The 27,197-nt window shown below is 43.0% G+C and overlaps 1 protein-coding gene across 9 annotated transcripts in view; it reads left to right on the top strand.

Moving 5' to 3' along the window:
* The first annotated feature begins 339 nt into the window (after positions 1-339).
* The window catches only part of FMNL2 (formin like 2), a 271,926-nt gene continuing 245,068 nt past the window's right edge, over positions 340-27,197 (top strand). For all 9 annotated transcript variants that reach the window (XM_042473892.1, XM_042473866.1, XM_042473898.1 and 6 more), the window contains exon 1: positions 340-788. In XM_042473892.1, coding sequence (XP_042329826.1) covers positions 672-788 — 117 coding nt within the window. In that variant the 5' untranslated portion in view covers positions 340-671. The remainder of the gene's footprint in view (positions 789-27,197) is intronic.

Here is a 27,197-nt window from a genome sequence, read left to right as displayed (position 1 = left end):
GGGGAAAGCCAGGGCAAGTTGGCAAAAACCTTCCTGGAACAACTAACTCCCAGGTATAGGAAGGAAGGACTCTTCGCAGGGCCTCAGTTGTCTAGGTTGGGCTTGCGGTGAAGAATCCCACCGCGGTCACGAGGTTGGTGTTGTCTTTTGTGTTGAAGAGGAAGCCTGTAAGGGAAGGACTGGAAGAGGCCCTGGAGACCCCCGTCCAGGACTACCTTTCCCAGCTTTCCCCGGGGCTGGCGTGGAGAAAGCCCCGGAGGAGGAGGAGGAGGGAGAGGAGGGGTCTGGGCGAGGGGGGCTTTGTGTGGCCGAGGAGGAGGAGGAGGATGCTGCTGCTGCTGTTGTGGAGGAGCAGGAGGATGCTGAGGATGCTGCTGCTGCTGAGGATGCTTCCCCTCCGGATGGCTGGGGAATGAGAGCAAGGAGGAAGGGAGGAAGAGGAGGAGGCGAGGGGGAAGGCCGGTCCTCCTAGAGGCAGGCAGGCAGGCAGAGCTCCCTGGCTTTTGTGTGCGCTGCTGTGCAGTGTGTGCAGGGTGTGTGTGTGGGGAGTTGGGCTGGCCTTTGGGCTGGGCGGGGAAGGGATAACGGAGCTAGACCCAGCGCTTGCACTGCAGTGGGAGTAGCAGGAGAGTGGTGGCCCTGGGTGCTTCGAGAGGGAGAGAGCCCATGCCATGGGCAACGCCGGGAGCATGGACGCCCAGCAGACGGAGTTCAGGGCGCACCACATGCCGCTCAAGCTGCCCATGCCGGAGCCCGCCGAGCTGGAGGAGCGCTTCGCCGTCGTCCTGGTGAGTCGGCCCCGCTTCTGGAGACCCCTCTCGGCCCCCTCAAGAAGGGCTGCGCAGCCACGGAGGGAGGGAGGGCAGGCAGCCAAGTCCTCCTCCTCCTCCTCCTGAGTCCCCCTTTCGGGATCCCGCTCCCTCCAAGGAGGCTGACCCTCAGCCCTCCTCCTGCTGGCCAAGGAGGACCCCAGCCCTGCTTCCTCTTCCTAAGATGATAGAAATATAATAATAATAATAATTTCTTTTTATCTCGCCTCTCCAGTGGATCGAGGCGGGTTACAACAGTAAACAATCAATAGATTACAATGATAGAACCAGTAATAAAAGACATGTACACACCACACCAACATTATACGCTCAGATTAAAGTCACGAAAACAGCAACATTTGGCACGAGACATCTTGGGTAGTCAGGGTAAAATCATCATCATCATACATGTTGTTGTTGTTGTTGCAGTTGCAGGACAGCCCCCCCCCCCCTCCTTCAAGAAGTCCACTAAAGCAGTGCTAAGAGATGCAGGCAGTGCTACTTAGTCGCCCCCCGAAGACAAAATGCAGCACCTGGAGCCCAGGAATATAGGCTCCAAGCCTCCATGCAGAGATATGCTCAAGCTTTCTCAGTCGTTCCCAAAATGGAGGACCTTTTCTGGGAATAAAAAAAGAGGACAGGACCCAACATAAACTCGAAACACCCGGAGAAGTGTAAATGCGTCCCGCTTAGTCGAGCCCCAAAGGGAGGACTTTCTAAAAGGGAGGACAAGGACCCCAGAAAGAAGTTCAAAACGCCATGCTTGGTGGTGCCCAACATGGAGGACTTTCGAGGGAAAATGCAGGATAGGACCCAATAGAAAAAACAATCCAAACGCTCCTAGAAATAGAAAGCCCTGCTTTTCAGTCTTGCCCCGAAGGGAGGACCTTCTTGGAAAAATAAAAAGGGAGGACAGGAGCCACTCAGGAAGCAGAAAACACTCGTGTAAATGTAAATGCCTGCTTCTCAGTCCTGCCCAAAATGGAGGACCTTTTGGAATCCCTCCTGGAGGGAAGGTGGCAAGGGAAGACAGGCCCCGGAAAAAAGGAGGCGGACCCCCTCTGGCCACCCTGCTCTGTGAGTGACCAGAGGGCCTCACCACTACCAAGGAGGACGACAAGGCACCACAAAATGGAGGACCTTCCAAACAAAATGCAGGACAGGAGCCATTAAACAAGTCAGAACACAAATAGAACTGTAAATCCGTGCTGCTTAGCCGTGGCCAAGATGGAGGACCTTCCAGAGAAAGGGAGGACAGGGCCCAATCAAAAAGCTCCTAGAAACACTCCTCGAAATGTGAATCCGTGCTTCTTAGTCATGCCCAAAATGGAGGACCTTCCAGAAAAACAGAGGAGGTGACCAAAAAGCTCAAAGCACTCTTTAGAAATGTAAATGCATGCCTCTTAGTCATGCTCAAGATGGAGGACTGAAAAGGAGGACAGGTCCCAGGAAAGGAGGACCTGTGCCAGCCTTCTGAGGAAAGGCGGGAGAGTTGGGCTTCTTTCACTCCCTCAGCCCTGCTTCCTTCCCTTCCATTCCCTCGAAAATGGGGCAGAAAACTGGGGACGGAGCTTGGCTGCCTGGAAAGCAGCTGATCCATTGTTTGGAGGAAGGGAAGAAGGGGGTGCGCATGGCTCTCTGGCTGAGTGTGAGAGAGAGTGTGTGTGAGTGAGTGTAAGTGTGAGAGAGAGTGTGAGGGGGTGACCAGAAGTCCTCATAACCCTAGAGGAGGCACCCCAACATGGAGGACCTTCTTGACAAAAGTGGAGGACATGGCCGGAGAAACAAGCTCACAACACTCCTAGAAATGCAAATGCATGCTTCTTAGCCATGCTCCAAATGGAGGGCCTTTTGGAATTCCTTCTGGACAGAGAAGGCTGAATTAGAGGACATGTCCAGGAGAAGGAGGAGGACCTCTGGTCACCCCAGCCAGCAGTGGGTCCCAGTGTGAGGTTCAGGAAAGTTCTCGCCACTGTGAAGGCAGCTGTGCAGTTGTTGCTGCTCCAGGCGAAGTTGAGTGCAGCTCATTGGCGACAGGGAAAGGGAAGAGCAGGAGGAGAACATGGAGAAAAGAGAGAGAGAGAGATTGAAAGGCCAGAGTCTGGTGGGAGTGGTGGGGATCCATTCATTCATTGCCCTTCCATCAAAGTTGAACAGCTGGAAGAAAGGGGGTGGGGTTGACTGTGTTGGTAAATCTGATCCAGTTGGTAAATCTGAAAGAGAGGAAAGGGCCCCTTTGGAGGATGGTTTACAGGCATCTTTGTTGTTGTGCGTTTTCAAGTCATTTCCGACTTACGGCGACCCTAAAACAACCTGGTCATGGGGTTTTCTTGACAAAGTTTCTTCAGAGGGGGTTTGCCATGGCCATCCTCTGAGGCTGAGAGCGTGTGACTTGTCGAGGGTCACCCAGTCGGTTTCCGTGGCTGAACTGGCATTTGACACCTGCTCTCCAGAGTCTTCGTCCAGCACTCAAATCACTATGCCACACTGGCTCTCATATCATGGAAGTTATTTTGCTACTACTGTACTAATATATTTTAAATTATATTGTCTGCCATTTAGTGCCCTTTGTCCATGCTGACATCTTTACTCACAAGTAACCCCCCACCCAGATTTCTATTGATTTGTGTGGATGAGGGTGCTGGAAGTGCTAGAGTTTTCCTGGCCCCGATGGCAGCTTCTTCTTCCTCTTCCTCTTCCTCCTACTCTTCTTTTTTAAACAATGTTTCATGGATTTAAAAAAAAACACCCAAAAACCAAGCCCATCTCAAGGCAGCTGTGTCCACAGTTCTCCTGCCAAGCTGCACACCTTAGTTTTCCAAAGATCAAGAGGGTGGGGCATCACTCCCTACCTCTTTTTTTGTTTGTTTCAGAAAAGATTTAGAACTTTGCTCCACTTTGTGGGAAAAGCAGTGTTTAAAAGCATCAGATACTTGACCACTCATTTAAGTTAAATACTGAACATGCATTGCCAAGAGAGTATTCAGCTTTTATGACCGCTGCCCTCAAGCCAGACTTGTGTGTATGTGTCCCCTCAACTTATGGTGCCCCCATGAATTTTATGGAATATTCTTAGAGGTGGTTTTGGCAGTTCCTTCCTCTAAAATACAGATGGCCCTCCACATTTACGGCTTTGACTTTTGCAGATTTTATTACTTGTGGTTTTGATTAATATGCTCTGTCTAGGAATCTCTAGGCCTTCCAGTGCAACTCTGCTAGAAGTTGACCATAGAGTTGTGCTGGAGAATCTTGAAGTTCATAGGTCCTCCAGCATGATTTCATGATCAATTTCTGGCAGATGTTGACCATAGAGTTGCACTGGAGGACCTAAAGATTCCTAGAAAGGTGTTCTCTCAGGTAAAATGAATGTTTTTTTTTTATTTGCGATTTTTTCACATTCATGGAGGTCATTCGCCCTTAACCCCAGCGAATGTGAATGGACCACTGTATAGCCTACATCAGCTGGTGTTCCTTGGCAGGGTCCCATCCAAAGACTGACCAGAACTAAGCCTGCTTAGCTTCCAAGACCAGAATTATGTGGTCCTAAATAGCATTTAGTAAATCTCTTTACATGTTCTTCTATCAAAGGGATGTTAGTATTTCATACAGAAATATCAGGGAAACAAACTTTAGTGTCACTGTCAGGTAATAGTGTCAGTGTACCAATGCAGTGCAAACTTTGGTCCTCCAGGTGCTTGGGACATCAACTCCCAGCAGCTCCAGCCTGTTCGGCCAACAGTTAGGGATTCTGGGAGCTGAGGTCCAGCAATCAGGAGTTCTTGCCAACTCAGGAATTCTGGAAGCTGAAGTCCAAAATATCTGGAGAACCAAAGTTTGATCTGCAACATTCAGCAGTCCTAGCCTGCATAACCAGTGGCTGGGAATGCTGGGACTTGCAGTTCAGTAACACCAGGAGGGCTGCACAGTTTCCACTCCTCTTAATATATTTAAGCAGCATGGCAATCATCATGTTAGGAAGGCGGTGTTCAGTTCTGAATCAACAACTTTTTTTGTCAGTTTTCCTGTTTCTGAGAAGGGGGATTTTTCTTAGAAAGTGCACTATATGCTCTTTCAGAGGCTTGAGTCATGGGTTTATAGAGGTCATAGTTTCTGGGCTTCTTCTTCTTCTTTTAAACTGGTGCAATCTTTTATTACAGAAATAAGTTTGGGAGAATAGCATCCCTGCCCCCTCCGCTCATCAAATGTGATTTCTTATCCAGCTAGAAACAATAATGTGTCCTGACGGGAACAGACAGGGATTGCATTATCTCTTTGCCTGTACTTGCTCCTACTCCTAATTTTGCAATTGTATCCTGCTAGATGGAGCCTTAAGTAATAAAACATGCAGAAAAAAGGGTAGTAATTAAGCAAGCAACAAGAGTAATTAATTCAAGTGAAAGCAGTAGTCAGATTGTTTCTGTTATGTCACATGTGTGACAAGTAACCCCCCCTCCCGTCCACCCTTAATGCTGATAATTTTCTTCCAGCTCATTCTGCTCCTCTTGAAGAAGTTCATATTCAAAAAGTTCATTGCAGTTTACACCCAGGGTGTAGAGTTTGTATATGTGTATAATGGCAAACATATGTGGCTGAGTGCCTTTCCATTGGAAAGTGAAACAAGTTACTAGCTTTTTACAGGACCCTTCATCTCTGCAGAAGTGGAGGGGAGGAGGAGGAGGAGGACTGTAAAAAGAAAACAAAAAACCACATAACAAGAAACTGAATTTTCAGGTGGTATGGGGTCCTGATGGAAGCAGAACCTGGGAGTGAGAAAGTGTCTTAAGAAACCAGAATTAAACCAGAGTCAAACAGTTTATCAGTAAAGTAGCATGGCTGAAAACAGTTAAAGGGAGGTTGTCATTTAAAAACAACACCTCTTGTCCCCCAGAGGAAGGAAGGCAAAGGAAAAGAGATGGATCTATGCAAACCTTTTGATGATTTATTATTGATATCCTGGAATGGGAGAATTTGGGAGATGCGTGGTAGTTTGTAAACCGCTTAGGGAGTGCTTAAGTGCACTGACAAGCAGTATAGAAATGTACTTGCTATTGCTATAATCCTGGGATTTGTAGTTTTACAAGGACTTTAGCTTTCGCTGCTAAAGAGTGCTGATGTCTCACAAAACTACAAACCCCTACAGTATTCTGTAGGATGGAGCCTTGGCAGTTAAAGTGGTGTCAAACTACATTATTTCTACCGTGTAGACACACACTGCATAGTCATAAATTGAAGCTAGGCAAAGGGCACTCCCTGGGCTATATGAAGCTGCCCAGGGCCTTCAGTGTCATGTGTCTGGAAGGCTTACTTTGGGACTTGTCATCTTTTGACACAGTATCACATAGCAGAGGAACACCTGGGATATGAAGATGGAAAGGTGTACTGTACTGCTGTCTGTATATCACTTTGAAGCCTCCTCCTTCCCTGAGAAGTCTGAAGAACACTTTTTGGAGGGTGGGGACATGTTGCAACATTCTGTAGCAGTTCCACTTGTTTTGACATAACATGTGCATATAACATGCAAGCAATGGATCTCTTTAAGATATTGGGCACTGCTTGGGGGGTGATGTAGAAATACACCATCGAGAAGAGCCACACAAGTTCTTTTATATGTATTTGGATCAGTGTGGGAGAAACCATAGGGGTGTTGGCAACAATCCCAGTATGGGAACATGTTAAGAGGTGGCTCTTCAGTGACTGAGAGAGCCAATTTTCTCCATCCTTTTAAAGTCTGTAGTGTTTAGCTAATGCAATAATAATGCTTTGCCTGCTCATTGCAGCAGTACGTAGGGATGCTGGGAACTTAAGTTGGAAGTTTCTTAGTGAGATGTCCTTGCAATAGTGCTTGAGATGTACTTAGTAAGATGTGCTCATGTGGGTTACGAATGAGTTTGTCACTTTTTAGATGGAGCTCAGTGTGATGGTCTGTAGCCTTTTTGCACAGGGTCCAAAACTGTCCCCTGTCAGTGCTGTGAAAGCTCAGGAGGGAGTACTTTTGCTGCTGCTTACTAGTGTGATGGAGAAAAAGGGGGAAAGGTAATTCAGATGATTTAGCTCCAAGGGAAAAAGATGAGAGGGGTGCACTTCATCTGCGAGTGCACTCCCATTTCCTTCCCACTCTGAGCAGAGACAAGTCAGTTCTTCATTGTCTGGCTTTGCTGGAGGACAGATAGCTGTGGGGTTAAGAGAGCTTTGGACAGGGTGCAAAGGGCTAAAAAGCATCATCTTGCTCTCCATCCTAAAATTAAAAAAATATGTTAATGAAAATGGGCTTGGATGCTTGGGTGGAACACTATACCTTGCCTGTTTGGCCTTTGTTTCCCATGGCTTCTGGTGACCCTGGGTAGTGGTGTATGTACTTACCTAACGGAGAACCCATTGTGAATGCCAGATGCCAATCCAGAAGGTACACTTGGAAATGAAAAGAGCATGATACAAAGGGACCCAGGGGCATTTCAAATTTAGAGTGCTGATTCAAGATGGAAATAATGTAGTTTGATTCCACTTTAACTTCTATGACTCCATCCTACAGAATCCTAGGGTTTGCAACTTAGTGAGGCACCAGCACTCTTTGGCAGAGAAGGCTAAGGACCTTGTAAAACTACAGATCCCAGGAGACCATAAAATGGAGCTATAGCACGTAAAGTGGTGTCAAACTGCTTTATTTCTACAGTGTAGATGTCCCAGTGAGGCCAAAAGGCGCTAGTATATAGCCACATTTTTATGTGGCATCTCAGTGAAACCAACATTGGTGCCAGTGAGGCTTCCAGGAGGAAGATATTTTACAACTGGGGTGTCACAGCAGAGAGGTTTCACACTCTTCGATGGCTTCACACTGATTATTGACCAGTGGAAGCCCTTCCAGCAGTCCTTAGGCATGCTTATATAAGAACAGGTGTTCCCTCCAGTACTGAAGTCACAAGCTGTTTAGGCCTTTAATTGTCATCACCAACACTTTGAATTTAGACTGGAATCATATTGGTAGCCAATGGAGCACCTCCATGGCTGCATCTGCACTGCAGAAATAATCCAGGTTGACAGCACTTTAACTGCCACGATTCAGTGCTGTGGAATTCTGGGAACTAGCTTTGTGAGACATTGAGCGTTCTCTGTCAGAGAGGTCTGGTGCTACAATAAACTACAGTTCCCATCATTCTATAGCATTGAGCAATGGCAGTTAAAGTGATGTCAACCTGGATTATTTCTGCAGTGCAGATGCAGTCCATGATTTATTTAAAAGTTGAATTGTTTATCCTGACCTAGAGGTTTCCAGAAGAGACAGTTCACTCATTCCTTTTTGCTAGAAAAAAGGGTAGTCTGGAAAATTCTTAGGTTGTTAGGGCAAAAAACAAACAAACAAACAAACATGGGGAGGGACACATGTGAACCCAGGTTCCACTTCACCCACCCTTGTCTTAATCTGAGAATTTGAATGTATACATGTAATCCTCCTTGCAGTTGGCATCAAACTGGTGCCACTAGAAGGTACCCATGTGTATTCTGATGTGGGAACAGAACCACTCATGGTGGGGATAGAGCAGTAGTGCAAGCTGAAGTGCTACCAGGGTTGATACCCAGTTGCCACCACAGCTGGCTATTTGACAAAGTGAGGCAGACACAGAGGGCTAAGAGGCACCTCTCCTGAACCATCTAAACTAGTATATTCTGTGCCCTCAAAGCAAGCAGGTGCCACCAGATACAGTGAGATACCCTTGTCCTGCTACCAGTGCTGTTGTAGGTTTTGGAACTTGGAACACATATATTATGGACCCCAGCTTTCAAAATTCCCTAGCCAATACAGCCAACAATGTTGCAGAATTCAGAGCTTGGAAAATGTACTTTTTTTTAAACTAAAGTTCCCAGAATCCTCTAGCAGCTAGTATGGCCAGTATTTTTTCCAACTTGGAACCTGTTTGGTTGGGGACTCTTGGGGTTGTGATTGTAAAGGTAACTTTTATTCAAGAAGCTCTGGTAGCATCCAGTTGCCAGCTTGCTTGGATTCTTCTCTGTGTGGGAATGGATAGGTGGGAAATCTTTGCCTCAGGTGGAAAAAATGTTTAGGCTGGTCCTGCATACCATCACAGTAGGCTTGTTGCTTGCTGTGCCATGTGAACTTTAAATGCCTTGGACTTTTCCCCTCTGAAATGGTTGGGTTGATGTGGATTTTCCTGAAAGGGCTTTCCTTTGACAATGTAAGCTTTGTGGGTGAGTGTTAGAATGTTGAATAACCATGAAGCTGTCCAGCAGTTTTAATTCATTTGTGTTTTTCTGTGCAGCATATGATTGAAATGTCAAAGCTCTACTTTTTCTTGGTAAGAGTGGATGAGGGATCTGAAGTGAAAAATAACACAACTCTGCCTGAGACTTACTGATCCACTCATGCTTTGACCTTTTACTTTTCATATTTGTGTCTGAGAATTAGCATTAATATACACTTTCCCAAGAGATGTTGTTTGTATCTATTCCTGCTAATGATGCCTGCAAAATGCCTCTTTGTCTCAGACTAATTTAAGATCTGCTGAAAGCCAGAAAGTAGCAGCCGCACAATCCTGCTTTCTTGTTATTGTTATAGAATTTCTGAGCAGCCAGGGGAAGATGCCAACTGCTTCAGAATCTTTATTTCCTGTGACAAAAGGGTGGGAACCCTATTGGAGTTCTAGTTCAGAGTGAAATTTCAGCACGTACCTCTTTTTATTACATACTCTTAATTTTTTTTTATTGTGAGGCTGCAAACATATAATATATGTTCAGCCAGCAATGTGTTCAACCAGTTTTGTTTTGAGCTGATCTTTTGATCTGGTTATTTTCTTCCTTCAGCCACGTAAGAGTGGCTTTTTTCCTCCTCAAAGTATTTCTTTTAGGGTCTTGCTTAAAAAAGGAGGAAGGGAGTGGGAGGGAAAAAAAGAAATGTGGTAGCACCTTTAAGATTAACTGGTTTTTATTTTAGCATAAACTTCTGTGGATATAAAGCCACTTCTTCAGAGGCAGTATACAGTGATATTAAAGTCTCATGTACAAAGCATATTTATACAATTGTGGAAGTGGAATAAGAATGTAATAATCTGAGAATTAATATCCTCAGGAATGAGTACTAATCTGCTGAGTACTTACAGGGCTTTATCTGAGTAAGCTTTCACTGGATCTCAGTTTTAGAATACGTTTTAGTGACTACCTCCAGGATAGGGATGGGAATTATGCTGACCTCTAAGTGTTGTTGGATTACAAGTCCCAGAAGTTCTAGCCAGCATGGCCATTGGTGAAGAACTCTGAGAGTGGCAGTCCAACAATATATGGACTCCCAACGTTGCTCTAACCCACATTAAAACATAACGTGGAAGAGAGACTTGGAGAATGTGGGTAAGGGTGATTTCATTTAATTGTCTCTAGATCAAAAATCAAAACTTACAGCCCTCCAAGTGTTGGACTGTAACTTCCATCAGAACTGCTAGACATCTTTAATTACAGCCTCCAGATTAGAGGATATGGCTTCAGGATCACTTGAGCATCAAAACCTAAAGTTTCATTTTAGAAATCAATAATTAATCAGATCGTAAAGGCATGTATGTAATAATACAATAAAATCATACTTTGTCTCTGTTAGCAGACTTTGGCCAGTCATATCTCACTGAAATAAGTTAGATCCTAACACTTAATGGTATGCTTCATCATCATTTGATTCCATTACCACTGATTCTGCCATTGATTTCATTAAGAGGAGTTAATTCCGTGCAAGTTTGTGATACACTAAACTTAACAAAGTCCACCAAGCAAATAGAGTTGGTGTACATTCCTCCCCCATTATTTCTGTGAAGGAAAGCAGTTAACGAGGAGCCCATTGTTAAATGTGTGAGTGTTGGTATCATCAGGAAAGGTAAAAATGCAAAGGCTGCATTGGATTTTAGTTTTTCATATGTGCATGCTAAAGATAGAGAGTTGGAGAAACAAACTCCATGAGGGAAACAAAGAAAGATAGCTGGAGGGAGGGAAAGAGAGGAAGCACACACCAAGTGCACGCACACTGTATTTGTAATATCAAAGGTCTGTGTCACATTAGCATGTAACACTAAGCCAAAAATCCTGGTTTAAAGCTAACTTATGAATCCTGGTTTGTTAAAGAGCAATTTGCATTGGTTTCTAGTGCACGATTAAAAGAAAACTAAGGTTAAAAGTAGCTTGCTGAGTAATTTCTCTGCTTCTCCAAGAGTCAGAGTGAAATTTGAAAAGGGAGGGTCACATGCACCCTGTACACATCTTGTGCCTACATAAGTCATAATATTTGATGTAGCATTGCAAATAAGTCTTAATGTTTGATGTAGCCTCTGTGCATTTGATGTGCTATATTGCCATTCTCACATATGTTTGATTGTCAAGAACAAGTGCAGACAGACATGCACAACATTACTGGATGTTATCACGTTGCATGTATGGAGCATATTTTATATTCTCCATTCTGCTTTTTTTTTCTTTTTTAAAAAAAGACACTGTAGTTGGGAGTCTGCATCTGCCCTTATTTATTTTCAACTTTGACTTAAGATAATTGGACTAGGATGCTACAGTGATGTGCTGAAGTTGACGTACAGTACTTCCCGGCAGGGTGGTCTCTTTCTCTGTCTTGAATAGTATTTTATGTTTATGGAAGAGCACACATGGACAGGAGGAGGGAGGTGGGGCTGCAGAAAGGACTGTAGTCTAATGAGTTGTCACTGAGATAATGCAAGCATTGGCTCACATGTTTGTGGAGATTCTAATAGGAAACATCCCTTTAGTTCTCGTTCCTCAGCTGTGTTGCTTCACTTTGTAAACCACAGTTCTGGGGGAGGCTTCAGAAGGATATAGAACAGAGCAGTTCAAAGAAGGAAATAGAATATGGGTTAGATCCTGATAATTAGCACTGCTGTTCATTTTTTAAAATATATATCCATAATCTCCCTGCTCTGCTCTGTCTTGTGTGTGTGTTTACCCATACCATTCTTATTCTGACATCTTGCTTGGAAGCATCTGTAGATACTTGATAGTAGTAGGGGAAAAGATTATTTGCACTCTTAGAATCATAGAATCATAAAATCCTAGAGTTGGAAGAGACCATAAGGGCCATCCAGTCCAACCCTCTGCCCTGCAGGAACAGTCAAAGCATCCCCGACAGATGGTCATCCAGCTTCTGTTTAAAGACCTCCAAAGAAGGAGACTCCACCACCCTCCGAGAAGTGTGTTCCACTGTTGTACTTTGTTGTACAGTCAGAAAGCAGTGATCCTTGCCATTTGAGGCATGGGAGTGATGATGCAGTCCTCTTTACCCACTTGGAATAATTTCATAAATGCTGTATATTTACTTGTTTATTGCTTTTTGTATGTGAGATTAGGCACGGGAGGACTCGGCCTGAGAAGCCTCTGCACTAAGCACCAGTTATCTTTTCCTTGTACTAGAAGTGCTTCTGTTTGCCAGAATGAACAGCAGACATCTGAAGTGAGGTACAAACACCACTGGTCCTAAGCTGTCTGATACTGGTTAGATAATCCAGTGCAGCCAGCGCTGTGACCCTGATTGCTTTGTAGCTCCAAGGTCATCTCCTCTTTCTAAATCTGAGGAACTTTGCCCAGGAAAGCCACAAGGCTAGGTTTCCAGACGGCCTCCTTATCTCTCCACCAGCAATCTGTTCTGTGTGGTGGGGAGGGTGTAGGAGAGGGGATAAGAGTTAGCACCAAGCTAACGTTTGAGCATGGGTGGGTAACTGTGGCCCTCCTGATGCCTTTGATGTACAACTCCCATAATCTTGCATCGCTGATTAGGACTGGTGGAAGTTGTAGGCCAAAATCCAGTGGGATTCTGGGTGTAGAGTGGCTGTCCTGGAACTGGGAGATGGGGGCTTTAAAAACATGTCTTTCTGCAGACGTAGTTTGGCTGTCACTTGCATTCAGACCAGGGCAGAAGCATCCTCTCTTGGTAACCAGCCCTCCAGCCTTTGCACTGCTGATTAGCCTAAGGCTGCATCTGCAGTGCCGAAATAACGTAGTTTGACACTATGCTAAGTGCCATGGCTTGGTGCTATGGAATTCTGGGATTTGTACTTTGTTGTGGCACCAGAGCTCTCTGATAGAGAAGGCAAAATATCTCACAAACCTACAAATCTCAGTGTTCCATAACATTGAGCCATGGTAGTTAAGCTGTCAAAGTCCATTATTTTTGCAGTGCAGATACATCCTTATTTTTGCTTCCTTGGCTCCCAACCAGGTCTTGGTTCTGAAAGAGAGCTACTATTGCCCACCTGCCTGTCAGGTTCTTCAAGGCAATGCCTTCTGGAGGCATTGGATGACAAGTGCAACATCCCCAGACAACACTGTGTCTTATAGCTAGGGATGATGGGAACTATCATTGAACAAATCTAGAGGGAAGCAGGTTCCAGAAGGCTGATCAGAAATGACAACAAAACAAAAGCAAAGGGCATTGCTTGTCCCAAATAAAACAATACAGTAAGAAAAGGGTAAGAAAAAGACAGTATCCATACATATTTTTAATGTAAAATTAGGTCAGTCAGCTACATTGGAATAAAATGATCTCTCTGTTACCTTTAGCATCAAATATACTTCCCAGCAGACATCTTCTGTCACAAAAAGAGCAGCTAGATTTCTCTGCAAGTCTCCACACAGGTACTGATTGCTCTAACTCCATTTCATTTTCCAGGCTGGATGGGAAGGAGCCTCACAAGGGATGATATGTAGTCCCTATCAAATTTTAGTTGAAGTAAGCCTCACAGAAACCAGTGGATTTTACTTCAGAATAGGCATGCCAGGTGTGCAAAGTATGCATATTTATTAACATAATCTAAAAGGAAAAGGCCATAGCTGTGAAATAAATGCTAATGAAGTGTGGAAATTCATAAGGTTGTGTGTGTATGTATGTGTATGCACATATGTGCATATGTATTGGTAGCATACTAGATAATTGATTTAATTTATGGGATCTTTACCAAAGAAGGTATGAACCCATTCTGTCAAGTTGCATGCATCACTTGCTCATGCCTTGAGGAAGTATGGAATAGCCTGGAAGAAAGTAGTGTGCTTGGCTTTGAAAAAAACTCTAATGGAAAGACTGATTTTTATGGTGCCAACCTTATGAAGGATGAATCCACAATGCTGTAAATAATTCATGGAAATATTATTGGAAACTGACATTATTTCGACACTATTTTAGAATTCAGCAACATCTTTTGGAGGATTGATTGTTTCATTTAGGCGAGTTGGGTGGTGGCTGCACCCTTTTGGTGCCCCAATTTCCCTGAGCACCCACACCCTCTAACTAAAAGAGCTTGAAAGTGCCCCAGAATACCACCAGAAGTCACATTATACCTTAAAATGATCTCCCCCCCCCCATCTACTTATCTTGGTGCAAATTGACCATAATGTCCCTGCCCCAGGGATTCGGAACCAGAGGACTATAGGACATATCTGAGTTGCATATTTGGTCAATTTTGGTCCAGAATGTGGAGGTTATACCTGCCAGGGAGGTGAGGTGGAGAAGTGAAAATTGACTTTCTATAGTTGTCGGATCATGATTTGACAACTAGCTCATGTTGATATACATACAACCATGTTGCTCAGCATTGTGGCCTCAGGATTAGTGCCAGTCCATAATTCATAGGGTGCTGGTCCCTGGGTCCCTGTTCCTTGAAAAATTGGGGAAAAATAATTGCGACTGCCTCATGTCAGATAGTTTGGAAAGCACTACAAAAACAAAGCAGACAAAATCTGATCCATCTTTAGATAGATGGGAAAGCAGCTTGTGTGTGTCTTTTTGTATTTTTACATGTGTGATCTTGTGCAGAAAAATGGTTGGAAGGGAGAGAATTATGACAAGCAAATCTTCCCTCTTCCTGTTGTTTCAAAGAAACCTGCAGCTTGTGCCTGCTTAAATGTGCCCTGGGGACTGTAGGGCCCTTATCACACGGAGGCGCTTGATGAAGGGTTCGGATATCCCGTTGTTAAAAAAAGTATTCTCTGCGAATGCTTCGTTGACAGAAGGAAAGCGGAAAGTCTCAATGATGTTTTAGAAGCGTGACGGACTATCTCACCTTCGCGCTTCTGCAACAGTTCAGCAATGTTTTGCCCACATAAATGTCTCTGCATGATAAGGTCCTAGGATTTAACCTTTTCCATAAAATATAGTTTCTCTCTTCTGCTGAAATTAAAAATACAGAACATTTCTTAATTGTAAGAGAGGTGATTAAATAGTATTTTCTTGTGTATTTCCTTCTCTTTCTTCCTTTGCATCTTTAACACTGTTCCTCAGAGACTATGGCCTGGTGCAGATTGGCACTATCTGCTGGTCTGGGGCCAATTTTAGGGCTCGGGAGAACGGAGTGCCCGCACGCTCCCGAGGCTTACCATGCGCTGCTGGCACCATCATGGCTTGTCCCCATTCACATGGAGGCTGCCATGATGATGTACGTGCAGCGTAGCATCTAAATGGTGCCATGCATACATCATTGTTGCGTGTGAGGACAGCAGTGGCGCCCCGTGCACGTCCTAAAAAGGATCTGCCAGGAGCAGGTTCTTTTTAGGGCTCTTGGATGCCATGCCATTTGGTTGCTGTGGCCTCCGTCGGGGGCAGCACTGTCTGTCCAGACCCTGTGCATTATTCAGCTTTGGCTAGTATTGGCTTGACTTTATGGGAATGGGAGACTTGCTAAGACTTCTTAAGCTTTTGTGATTGTGTTCCTGGCTTTTGGGCAAATGGTGGCATGAGCAAAAGTATACTTTGCTGCATTCAGATGCAGTGGCATACTATGGCTTAACACTAGGCAGAGTCAAAAGCTTCTACTGTAATCTTCTTTTGTGTATGAGGAAAGGGTGTGTGTTTAGGCCTAACACTTGCTACTGCTCATTTTTGGCCCTCTGAATTGTGGTATTCTGGGGCTGCATTGAGAAGCCACTTCCCTGATTCTTGGTATTGTTGAGAGGACCAATACAATGAACATGCAGTCCTCACTCTTCTTTTTCTTTGCTTTATGCATCTGTGCTAATAGAACAGTTCAGGTTGGCTGGTCACACGGGGCATCCAGTGGGATGTCAGCTGGGCAGGAAGAGGGAGTTAATTCTAGTCTCAGGTTGTTTGTTCATGTGATTGTGCACATGCATGGGGGAGGTGGAAAAAAACCCAAGAGGTGTGGCTTGATGCGTTTGGCTTGCCTTCGGAATGGGCTGTGTGGACAGCAAGGGTTCCACTCACTTTCATAAAAAACGGGATTGGCCCAGTTTTCCCTGTCTGTCTGCTCAGCCCCATAGTTTTTAATTTTACATGGATAAGTGTTTGCACTTTTGTTTACTTGTATAAAGATGTTTGATTCCTGATATAATATGAATATTTATTTCTTTTTTCCCCCAGTTTGTACTATGAATGATGCCCTGAATTAGGTCTGGGTATTCTAATTGTTATTCCACCCCACCTCTAGCCCCGTTCAAGTATGCAAGTATGTCAGAGTAGTTACTCCTAATTCATGATTGATCTGTACAGTATTTCCCCTCTGATAATAGCTTTGGAGGGTTTTTTAAAAACAAACCAACCCTGGGCTAGTGCAAACTTGACAGTGGTGGAGGCAAGATGTAGTAATTCTGTTTATAAGCCAGTGTCTAAAGTGCTGTCGGGAAGGCACAGTCAAGAAAATTACTTTCCATTTGTGATATTATCACCATTTAGGCAGCAGCTCTGTCACAAATTGATGTTAAAAGTTAATAAGGCTTTTTTTTTGTTGGATTTACGGTCATTTACACAATGAAGCTGGTCAATAAGAGTGCCTAGAGGCTGTTTTGAATGTGATTGGCCCAACAGAGGAGATAATATTTCAGCGCTGATAAGATGCATGTTGCTAAATCTTAGTGGGTTGCTGGATGTGATGGTGGCAGGAGCAAACCCATGCCCCATTTCCCCCTATAAACTATGGGTGAGAAAGGGAGGATAAATTAACACCCCCTCCCGCTACTTCCCAACTCTTTTGCCTGATATGACAATCAGTTTCAGTGGTTCATTTCCATTCTGGTACTGTTTCCACTCTCCTGCCCCTATTGTGATTTAAAATAGCCTCCCACTCTTTTAGAGTTTCATTTGGACTATACCTCCCATGCTGATTAAGTCTGATGAGTGTTGCAGTCCAAGAACATCTGGAGTGCCAGACATTTCCCATTTGCAGTCTGTGGATTAGATGTTTGTAGGTTAAAGCCTGGAAGATAAGTAGACTGTGACCTTCAGTGTGTTGCTGGAAATTTACCTCCGGATCTGATTTACCTCCAGATCTGTAGCCACCTCAGTTCCCCTGTGTTTCTACCTCTACCATGCCTGATGTGCATTTTAGTGTTGTTCATTGAAAATGAGTGGGTGCTTATCCTGCTGGATTGGTTTAATAATCTATTTCTTTTTAAAGGAAAAACTAAATAGTACAGATGGTTGCAGCCCAGTGACTTAACAGCTGAGATGTTGTTTCAAGCCATTTGGGGATTCCTAAAAGTCTGTCTCAGCTCTTTTTATTTTTATTTTTGGTGGCAGTACCATATTAGTTTTTATGTTCTCCTCTTTCTCTGCTCTCGGTTTCTTGTTTATTTTGTTTCACTGTCTTGTAGAATGGGGCTTGCCAAGAGAAAGGAGAAGTATTGAGAACAAAATGGGTAAGAATGGCTGTGTTTTCAGAGGGCAGCCTCCATCAAGGCTAATTGCCTCTTGAGGCTGGGAGGGGGAAGAGAAACATCCTTAATCTCACCTTGGAAAAAACCAGCTGTTTCCATGGCACTCAGTTGAGCAGGGCAAATGGTTCTTGACCGGGGCTGTTCCACCTCATTTGGAATAGGGAAATGCTTCTGTGGGGGATGTCAAGGCAAGAATAGCGTGAAGGTAATGGCCCTTCTTTCTTGGAGATTAGGAAGGCGTGGAGGAAAACAGAAATGCTTGACAATATCATGTAGCTGTATAAACATTGAGAGCTTGCTGGTGGACTGAGACAGCCTGACATCCAGAAAGCAGAACCATAGTCAGAAGTTAGAAATGGATCTCAGAGCCAAAGTATTGAGCCCAAGGATCTTGGAAAAAAACAGCTCTTTCCATGGCATTCAGTGGAGCAGGTGTGGGTGGAATCCAGAGAGAAAATTGCTATGTGTGGTTAAAAAAACACTGTCCCAATGGATGGGCTTAGAGCCATTTAAATCATGATTAAAAGTTACCTGGCCAGGACCTTTGTGAAGTTTGGAATGGAATGGATTCCTTTTCTCTTTGGCAGATTAAACATTGGTAATATCCAATGAGTTATCTGATAGCCCAGTAAAGATATTGCAGGACTCTGCCTTTTTCTCCTCTGGATTTACTCAGGTGCACCTAAGAACAGGTGGAGGATCTGGGCTCACTGGTAATTTCAGGGAGGTTCTCTGGCCATGATGTACCCGCCATGCTGAATCTAGGCAAGCACCCACTCACACTGGCCAGTTATATAGCATGTTTACTGTTATGGTTTTATCCTATGGAATCCTGGGCTTTGTAGGTCTATGACTCATGAAGGGAGCTTCTAGCTGAGAGTTCTAAAGGACCCTTTCCTAAACTATAAACCCCAGGATTCCCTAGGACAGAACCTATGGCAGTTGGATTATAGTGCTGTACTGTAATTGCGTTGTGTGAAAGGCAACCTGATATGGATCTGTTCCATTGCTCTGGAAGGGATGCTACATAGCAACTTCATATACAGTTTCTTGCTTGGTGGAAGAATGTCAGGGGTATCCATTTATTGAATATATACATGGATCCGTGGAGGGAATGACAGAGCATCTTTTGTTTCCTGGGTTTTGTTTTTGCTGCAACTCCCAGCATTCTTCACCACTTGCTGATGATAGACATCTTAAAGCACTCTAGGCAGTCAGTATGAAGGCTGTATTGTTGTGATTTTTGGTTATTCTTTGCTCCAGTTCTAGAGGATCATTCAGGTTTCCTGTCTCCTTAATTTGCGATCAGTTTGGTAGCCAGCTTCAGGGTGTGTTAACTGCATAGAATCCAAAAGAAGTCACATACAGGACAGCATCTGGGTGGGCCTTGTCAGTGCTCAAGTGTGGATGCTTGCCATGAATGAAGTGCAAGCTGTTCTGAAGGCAGGGAATATGTGCAAGAGTTCACATGGTCTGACTTCAGCAGGACAGAGAATGCTTTTTGCCAGCATCTTTGTGAGACTTGAAAACTCACAAAGTTGCAAGGAATGCAGATCAGAGCAGCCAGGGCTGTGTCTCTGCAACACTTGGGGTGAATCCACATTTATAAACAACTGCTTTTGCTGCACATCTAGGTGAGGGTGCCCAGCAATCTACACTAGATCTTTATAGAGATAATGTGGGGACTGTTGATTTCCTCAGATTAATGATATGGAAGTTAATTATCCTGTAAATTCTTGTGCTGCCAGATATGGTTACAGACCTATAATCATAACATGGGGGAAGATAATTAAGGACTGATGAGATCCACGCCTCTAATTTTAAATGGCAAAAAAGGGTGACCTTTAATGGAAGCAATTATTTGCTTGAACACTGTAAATGTGAGTGGAAGGAGAACCTGTAGGAATATACAGAGTGCCTGCCCCCTCCCTCCTTTAAAGAAGGACTGCCTTTACAAACAGGAACATCATTTGCAATGGAAGACTGGTATTCTGGTATTCTTGGTATTATTAGTCTAAAGGAAGGGCAAAGGAACCTGTGAAGGGAAGGAATAGTGAGTTATTACGCCTGTCAGCTTCCTTGTCTTGTATTTATTCCCCCTTCCTAAAATGCATTTTAGTCCATATCTGAGGATTATAGTTTTGTTTAAGAGTTACCACTGCTGATCTTTCAGTTTCTGTGGAGAAATAATCCAACCAACCCACACCCTTCCGCATCTCATGGTGTTCGTCTAGGATCTGTTTGGCTATCATATTGCCATTCAAACTGTGATGAAGTTTAAAAAAAAGGGAGTGGGGAGCAAGCATCTGGAAGTTCACATTATTTATTTATTCATTTGTTGTGTACCTTCTACTTGTTTCTGACCTATGGTGACCCTGAGGCAAAAACCTATCACGGGATTTTCTGGGGCTTGAGAGTGTGTGACTCACTCAAGATAACCCAGTGGGTTTCCATGGCTGAGGGAGAAATCAAACCCTGGTCCCCCGTGTTTTAGTCTAATGCTCAAACCACTGCACCACACTGGCTTTCATTTATTTATTTACCTCTAGCTAATGTGTATTCCAAACTGGTTCAGTAACAGTTCAGTGTTGTGAAATATTTCTGTGCTACCTTCCGCCCCCAATTTGGTTGTTGACTGCAATGCTATCCTTTGTGTGGGTGGATGCTGTTTTGCGTGAAGGTTGATGTGTCTCCAGAGGCTTTCCTTTAAAGACTTGAAGGGGCTGATCAGACATGCTGTTTACTGCAGTGGAAATGAGATGAAATATTGAAGAGGAAGGTCTTCCTTTGGGCCTCATGTGCTGATTAAGGGCCTTGAACTTGAGTACAGTTTTTTCCTACGCGCAGCTTAGCTCAGCTCAGTCCAGCTCATCTGACCTTGTTGCTTTGTGCTATCATTTTCGTGCCAGCCATCTGCTACTTCCCTTCAGACAGAAAAAGCCTTGTTTTTGTTGATTTTTTAAAAAATAAACTTCACTGGTGCTAGATCCTTGTGTTACAAGATGATTCCCTCCCCCTGCTCTCTTAGCATTTTGCAAGTAATTCATAGTTTCCTTTTCTTTTTCCCCTCGCTTCCCTGGTTGATCTTTTGGCAGATGGTTTTCTGAGGGCACGTGAGGTGTGTGTTAATCTTACTTTGGAGAAACAAATGAAAGAAAGACGGATTTGTTCCAGATGTCTTCACACTGCTAGCATATAGAAGGGCGTTTGCTACTTATGATATTGCAGGTTGCGACTGAAAAATCTCTTCTGCAAGTTATACACTGAACCAGGTTGGTTTTATCCTCTAGTCACAGCAGTGCTAAGAGTTGATTTTGCAGGATTTAATGCTTCACAATAAACACTGGCTGATTTCATGTGTCTCACAAATACATTCTGTGCCTACATATTCTGCTGTTACTTCATGTAGCTTAGAAGGGTGTGTGACAGGGAGCTTTATATGAACACCCTATTGTGTTGAAACAATTCAGCAGTGGGGTTGCCTGGTCCCATGAATTAGCCCTGCCTCCATGGCTGATGTATGCTGCCACCACGCTCTCTTATGCTAACTGTTGTGGTGGAAATGCTTTCTCACTGTTTGTATACTTGGCTTGATGTAATTTCACTACTGTTCCACTCATGTACTATCAAACACAAAATTGATCAAAGTGAGGAGGGGTCCTGATCAGGCCAGATTCCTTTAGACATAGAGAAGCCCAGTGAGTGTTTATCATTATGCATGTAGAGTCTTTTCTTTGCTGGCCCTTTGTGTGGACAGCAGGAAAGTGTTTTTGTTGCTGCACCATGCATGCCTCAGTAGCAGGTGAAGGCACTAACCTGTTTGGCCCTTCCTCTGCATACGTTCAGTTTTTGGAACAATGGCAGAGGCACACTATCACCTCTGTGGGTCTAATTATTTTGGGGGAACCTGCTTGGACATTGCAATTTGATCCTTAGTTTCCCAAATCCAAATTCAATAGTACAGCTGTTAAATGACATGGTAGTTTTGTGTATAGTGGTACCACTGGGACGCATGCAGCTCATGTTCAGAAGCAGGCACAGATGGGCTGCACTGGAAGCTACAGAACATCACTGTCACACTTCCACCCATTTTTACTTTGGCACCAAAAACAATTGTGTTAGAGTTATGTTCTAGGATGAGGTGCACAAGTTTAGTACTATGGCATTGGTTGCCATGGGGGCTGGACGTAAGTCATGCACATATGATTTAAAGTTTGTTCGTTTATAATATGACATAATTGGCTTTTCGATTCCATTGTTATACAAAATGCAACCAACATTCTTCCTTCTTGGCAACTCCAAATGATTATTTTCGTATGTTCCCCATCTGGCCTCTCCAGTGCCATTCCTCTGAGAGATCCTTTGTTTTAGACAGCTTTAGCAGGCATGCCAAAATAGTTGCTTTGCTTTTTAAGTTTTCTGTACCAGAGTAGAAAAATCATCTTTTTCAAATACCATTGTCTTCAGAAATGAATAGGATTGTTTTTTCATGATGGAGATGTGTTTTTTTTCCCTATTTTATAATCTGGAATAATGAAAACACATTAAAGAGGATGTGGTAGGGTATAAAACCCTTCTTCTACCTCTTGCACTAGATATGCTAAGTGCAAGAGAGACATGGGCTGGCCTGACCTTTCTTGAAAACCTTCAAAAACCGCTTCTGCCCTTTGCTAATTACCTCTTGCACTCAGGCAACATTTCCTAAGGTTCATATATGTCTATACATGCCCACTTGTGCTTTCTGTGATATCGTTACTCTATACTTCTGTGGATTAGAGGTCTCCCCTTGCCAAGCCCTGCAAAATCTGCCTCAGAGGCAATCTCAGAAGAACAAAGTTCAGTGCATTGTGGGAATCAGTGCTCGTACACCACTTTCAACTCTCTTAAAAGCTATTGTCTGCCTCCAGACTGAATTATTTCAAGATTATGCCATGAACTGTCTGCTTTTTTTTTTTAAATTAGATTTGTTACCCACCCAATCCCAGAGGCTTTGGTTAGGTTACAGTGCATTTCAGTATGTACACACCCTGTGCACTGTGTTTGTGTGTGTATGTGTGTGAGAGTGAGCATACACACATCAGAAATGTAAACTGAAATGAAATAGGAAAAGCTAAATCTTAATCCAGTGGCATGGCCAGTGGTCAGGAATTCTGGAAATTGATGTACCAAATGTATGGAGAACCAAAGTTCACTCTGCTTCTCCCATTTACTCACAAACATGTATTTCATTTTGGTTTAGTCTACACTGGTCAAAAGGCCAATTTCTGCCCTGCCCTGCCCTCTGTTTTTGTGTTGGCCTGTGTGGACAATGCACAGCCCAAACCTGGGTTCTGGTACAGGCAGTCTGGACAACATCTGGCATGTCCCACACCAGAATCTGGGCATACCAGGGTTAAAATGAATTCAGTCAATGGAGATTATCAGATGAGGGATGTTCTGTCATGTTCCTGTCCTTCCTGCACAATTGTGGGAAGGACTTTCAGCTGAGATTCATGCATATCCCGTCTGGGAAACGCAATGACAGTGATCGCACCACAGGCTTTCAGTTGATGTTGCACAGATCCCTTCATTATCCTGCCATTAACCTGTCATTAAAGTGACATTGGTTGGCCTTTTGCATTAACGGAAGTTCACCTTAATGCAGTGGTACTTTAATGACAGATTAATGGTGGGATTGGTGCTAAATGCCATCACATTCATGGATGGGTTAAGGACAGGATAGGGACAGGAGAGTGATCCCGTCCCTAACCTGTCCCTGTGTGCAAATCTCCATAGAATCATAGAGTTGGAAGAGACCTCAAGGGCCATCTAATCCAACCCGAATTAACCTATCTGTTGCTCCAAATCCTTCTGTTTCCACGCTGTGGCAGCTGTCTGCATGGGCATCCTGTTGGGCCTCCCAGTGCATTCCCATTATGGGTATTTTTGTTCTGAGGTCAGAATGAGGTGCCCAGCATGTGACTGTTGCTGGGTGCCTCGTTCTGACCTCAGAAATGAGTAGCCTGCAGTGGTGGCAGATGCACTGGACAGCCCAGTGAGACACTTGAGCAGGCTGCTGCCTCAGCACAGAAATGGAGGCCAAGGAAACAGGGGCAGGTCAGGGCAGTTGTGAGGCCAAGATACTTCAGGCTGTCCTGGAGTACTCTGGCTGGAGCACACAAGGCCTCTGAATATGAGACTATCCTAACTCTAATATAGCATAACAATTGGCCATTTAATTTATTACCAAATCCTGTTCTTTTTCCCCCTCTTGTTTTTCTTTTTTTATTGTTTTTATCTTTTTCACATGTACAATATTATATAGAAATTAACATCACCAATTCATTTCTTATAAACTGTACATACATTCCTCTCCCGATGAACTTCCGTTCTAACTTCTATTCCCTTCTTCCCAATCTCCTTCCCTTTCGCTTACACAAATAACAAAATATTAACCATTATCCATTTGTGTTTTCCTCATATGTTCTTACATTTTTTTTCCCACCTAAGTTATTCAAATACATTGTTAAGGTTGCCATTCCCTTTCCCAATAGTCTGTTGATTTTTTTCTATTCCACACTGTTATTTTATCCAATTCTCTCACTTCCACTATTTTTTCCAACCATTCCTCTATATTAGGTGTTGTTTTCAATTTCCAATGTCTGGCCAAAACAATTCGAGCTGATGTTATTAAATACAATACCAGTCTCCAGTATTTCTTTTCCTTTTCTGTTCCTAATACCGAGGTCATATTAAGTAAGTAAAATTCCGGAGTACATGGAAATTTTAAATCAATTATCTTTTGCATCTCTTCATGTATTCTATTCCAGAATTTCTTAATTTTTTTACATGTCCACCACATGTGATAGTAGGACCCTATTTTAATTTGACATTTCCAACATAAATTTTTTTGTATTCCATATATTTTTGAAAGTCTCAATGGGGTATAATACCATCTATTGGCTGTTTTAAATAATTTTCTTTAAAGTCTTGGGAGCATGTAAATTTATTTGACTGCATCCATGCTTTTTCCCAATTTTCAAATGGTATAACATGTCCAATTTCTTGAGCCCACTTTATCATTGTTTCCGTCACAGTTTCCAACTCTAATTCCCTATGAATCAATATTTTATACAATTTAGATACCTTTCCCATATCATTTTCCCATATAATTTTGTCTACAATATTTTGTTGCATTTCAAATTCACATTTCTTCATATCTTCTTTACATTTAGATTTGATTTGATAATATTCCAACCAATTTATCATTTTTCCACTTGTCTCTAATTCTTGCTTTGATCTTATTTTTATTTCTCCCTTAGGATCTATTATTAATAACTCCTTATAACACAATTGTTTATCTTTCTTTACTTCTCCACTAAAAAAGGCATTTTGAATTGATATCCATAATGGAATCCCACTATAAAACTTTTCTTTAATTACTTTCCATATTTGTATTAATGATCTTCTTATCATGTGGTTTTTAAATTCTTTATCAGTTTTTTCCATTCCATATTCTAAATAGGCGTGCCATCCATATTTCAAATTGACCGCCTCTAAATCTGTTATATAAGTTTTATCCAATTTGATCCAGTTTTGAAGCCATAACAAAGAACACGCATAATAATACAATTTAAGATCTGGTAATGAACATCCACTCCCCCTCTTGTTTTTCTTTTGGTGTTTTATTTGAACCAGATTAATCTCTCTGCCTTACCATAACTTCCCACTGCTCATTCTTATAATAATAATAATAAATAAAATTTATTTATATACCACTTTTCCATGTTGATCAAAGCGGTGCACAATCAAAAAATAGAGAATACAATAATGCATGTTAAAAGTACAAATGTACATACAATAAAACAAAACAAGAATAATAAAGATTATCAGTTACAATTTAAAAGCCATAAAAAACCAAATCAAAGCCAGCTGAGTTGATATCAATGATGCAAGTACATGTTGGGGGGAAACCACACAATATCAAGGCACATGGGGGAAAGCTTGGTGGAAAAGAAAGGTCTTCAATCTCTTTGAAGAGATCCAGGGAGGTGGTGGAGCGGAACTAATCGGGAAGGGTGTTCCAAATTTTTGGGGCCAAGATAGAAAAGGCCCTCTGCGAGGTTGATGCATATCTCGCGGTCAGAACCATTAACAGATTCTTCCCGGCTGACCTGAGTGTGCAGCCTGTAACTCAGAGTAAGAGTACAAATTTTCCATACATAAAATCTTTGGTTCAGCCCTGGCCACCTTCCATTAAACGACTTTAAATAACAAGGACTTAGAGAGACCTTGAGAAACAAGTGCATGGAAGGTGACACAAGACTGGGCCATAACAGCGAACAGTCTGGTGTATGTGTGTGTACGTATATGTAATTGTCTCTCACGTCGTGCTTCTAATGATGATGGGACTAACAGAAGGGCCTTTCCTGATGATTTCACAACCCTGGGCTGGTTAGTACAGGGAGATACGATCTTTCCCCCCTTTGAGTTTGCTCCAGCAGTTTACAACAACTGTTTGCAATATGTAAGAATTCAAAATATGAGTTTCTGATCTAGCACCAAAACTACTGTGGCAAAAACATTAAGAAGGCATATTATTTGATTTTTCTGTCCACAGTATTGCTTACCATTCTCCTTTTAATCTTAACAACTGCCACTATCCTGGTATTTTGGTAGAAGGTATCCTCAAATTCCATTGGCTGGGAGGGAACAGAGTGAACCTCCAGATGTTAGCTGAGGAAGTTTCAGCTGTTTCCTTCTCTCTCTTGGAACAAACCATGCAGTGTAGTAATCATACAGACTTCTGGTTATTGTTGAACTGCAATGTCCAGCATCCACAGCCCATATGGAAGAAAGTTAGGAGTTGCTGCCCAGTTTCATCCAGAGGGGTACATGGTTTACACCCTAATGTTGTGCAGTTTGAGAAATACATGATGGTACATGGGAGAATAATCCTGAAGTATGTAGCCAAATCTAAATATCGATTTATGAAACCCTTATGAAAAATAAAAGTAATCAGGGAGAAAGAGACAGTATGCTGGACTATGATTCTGGAGACAGGGATTCATACCTGGCAAGTGGTTTTTGATAGTTGTCATGTGTAGAAAAAAGGTTGCCCAACCTGGGGTTTGACAGAGGCTATGAATACTTGGGCTCCCTTTCATTTCACCATAGCCCTGTAGATCTCAGAAAGTGCTTTGTGTTTCTTAATGGCTGACTTTTTGTCATGTGTAAAAGTGACCTGACTTTGAGCTCTTGCTAATCATATCACAAAGACTGGTTTTTTCTAAGATGCAGGGAATGAATGGCAGGGGGAAGAAGACTGAGTGGTGAGAGAGTCATAGCAGTGTTTGGGTTAGAAAAGCCAGCAATTTTTATAAACTGTATATCGCAGTTTCTAGATGGTTAAACAACAACAGCAACAACAACAACCTTCTGAATTTTGAGCCTGCCATGATAACATAGAGCAGGGGTAGGCAACCTGCGGCCCGCGGGCCAGATGTGGCCCGGCAAGGCCTTGGGACTGGCCCCAGCCCAGTCCTGCCACCAATTGCCGCCAGGGCCTTTGGGGGGCAATTGTCTATAGAAGCCTCAGAAACATGCATTTATATTAACAATTTTTTAAAAATCAGCAAATTTTTTCGTGTGTTCTCCATTTTTTTTAAAAAGTGTCTTCCATTTGAAAATTTTGTCCTACATTTGTTCTGGTTTATTTATATATTTAATTCTTTTTTAAAA

The sequence above is a fragment of the Sceloporus undulatus genome, chromosome 1 (genome assembly GCF_019175285.1).
Source record: "Sceloporus undulatus isolate JIND9_A2432 ecotype Alabama chromosome 1, SceUnd_v1.1, whole genome shotgun sequence".
Classification (NCBI taxonomy): Eukaryota; Metazoa; Chordata; class Lepidosauria; order Squamata; family Phrynosomatidae; genus Sceloporus; species Sceloporus undulatus.
The sequence above is the reverse complement of the archived record's forward strand: the minus strand, read 5'-3'. Positions and strand labels throughout refer to the sequence as shown.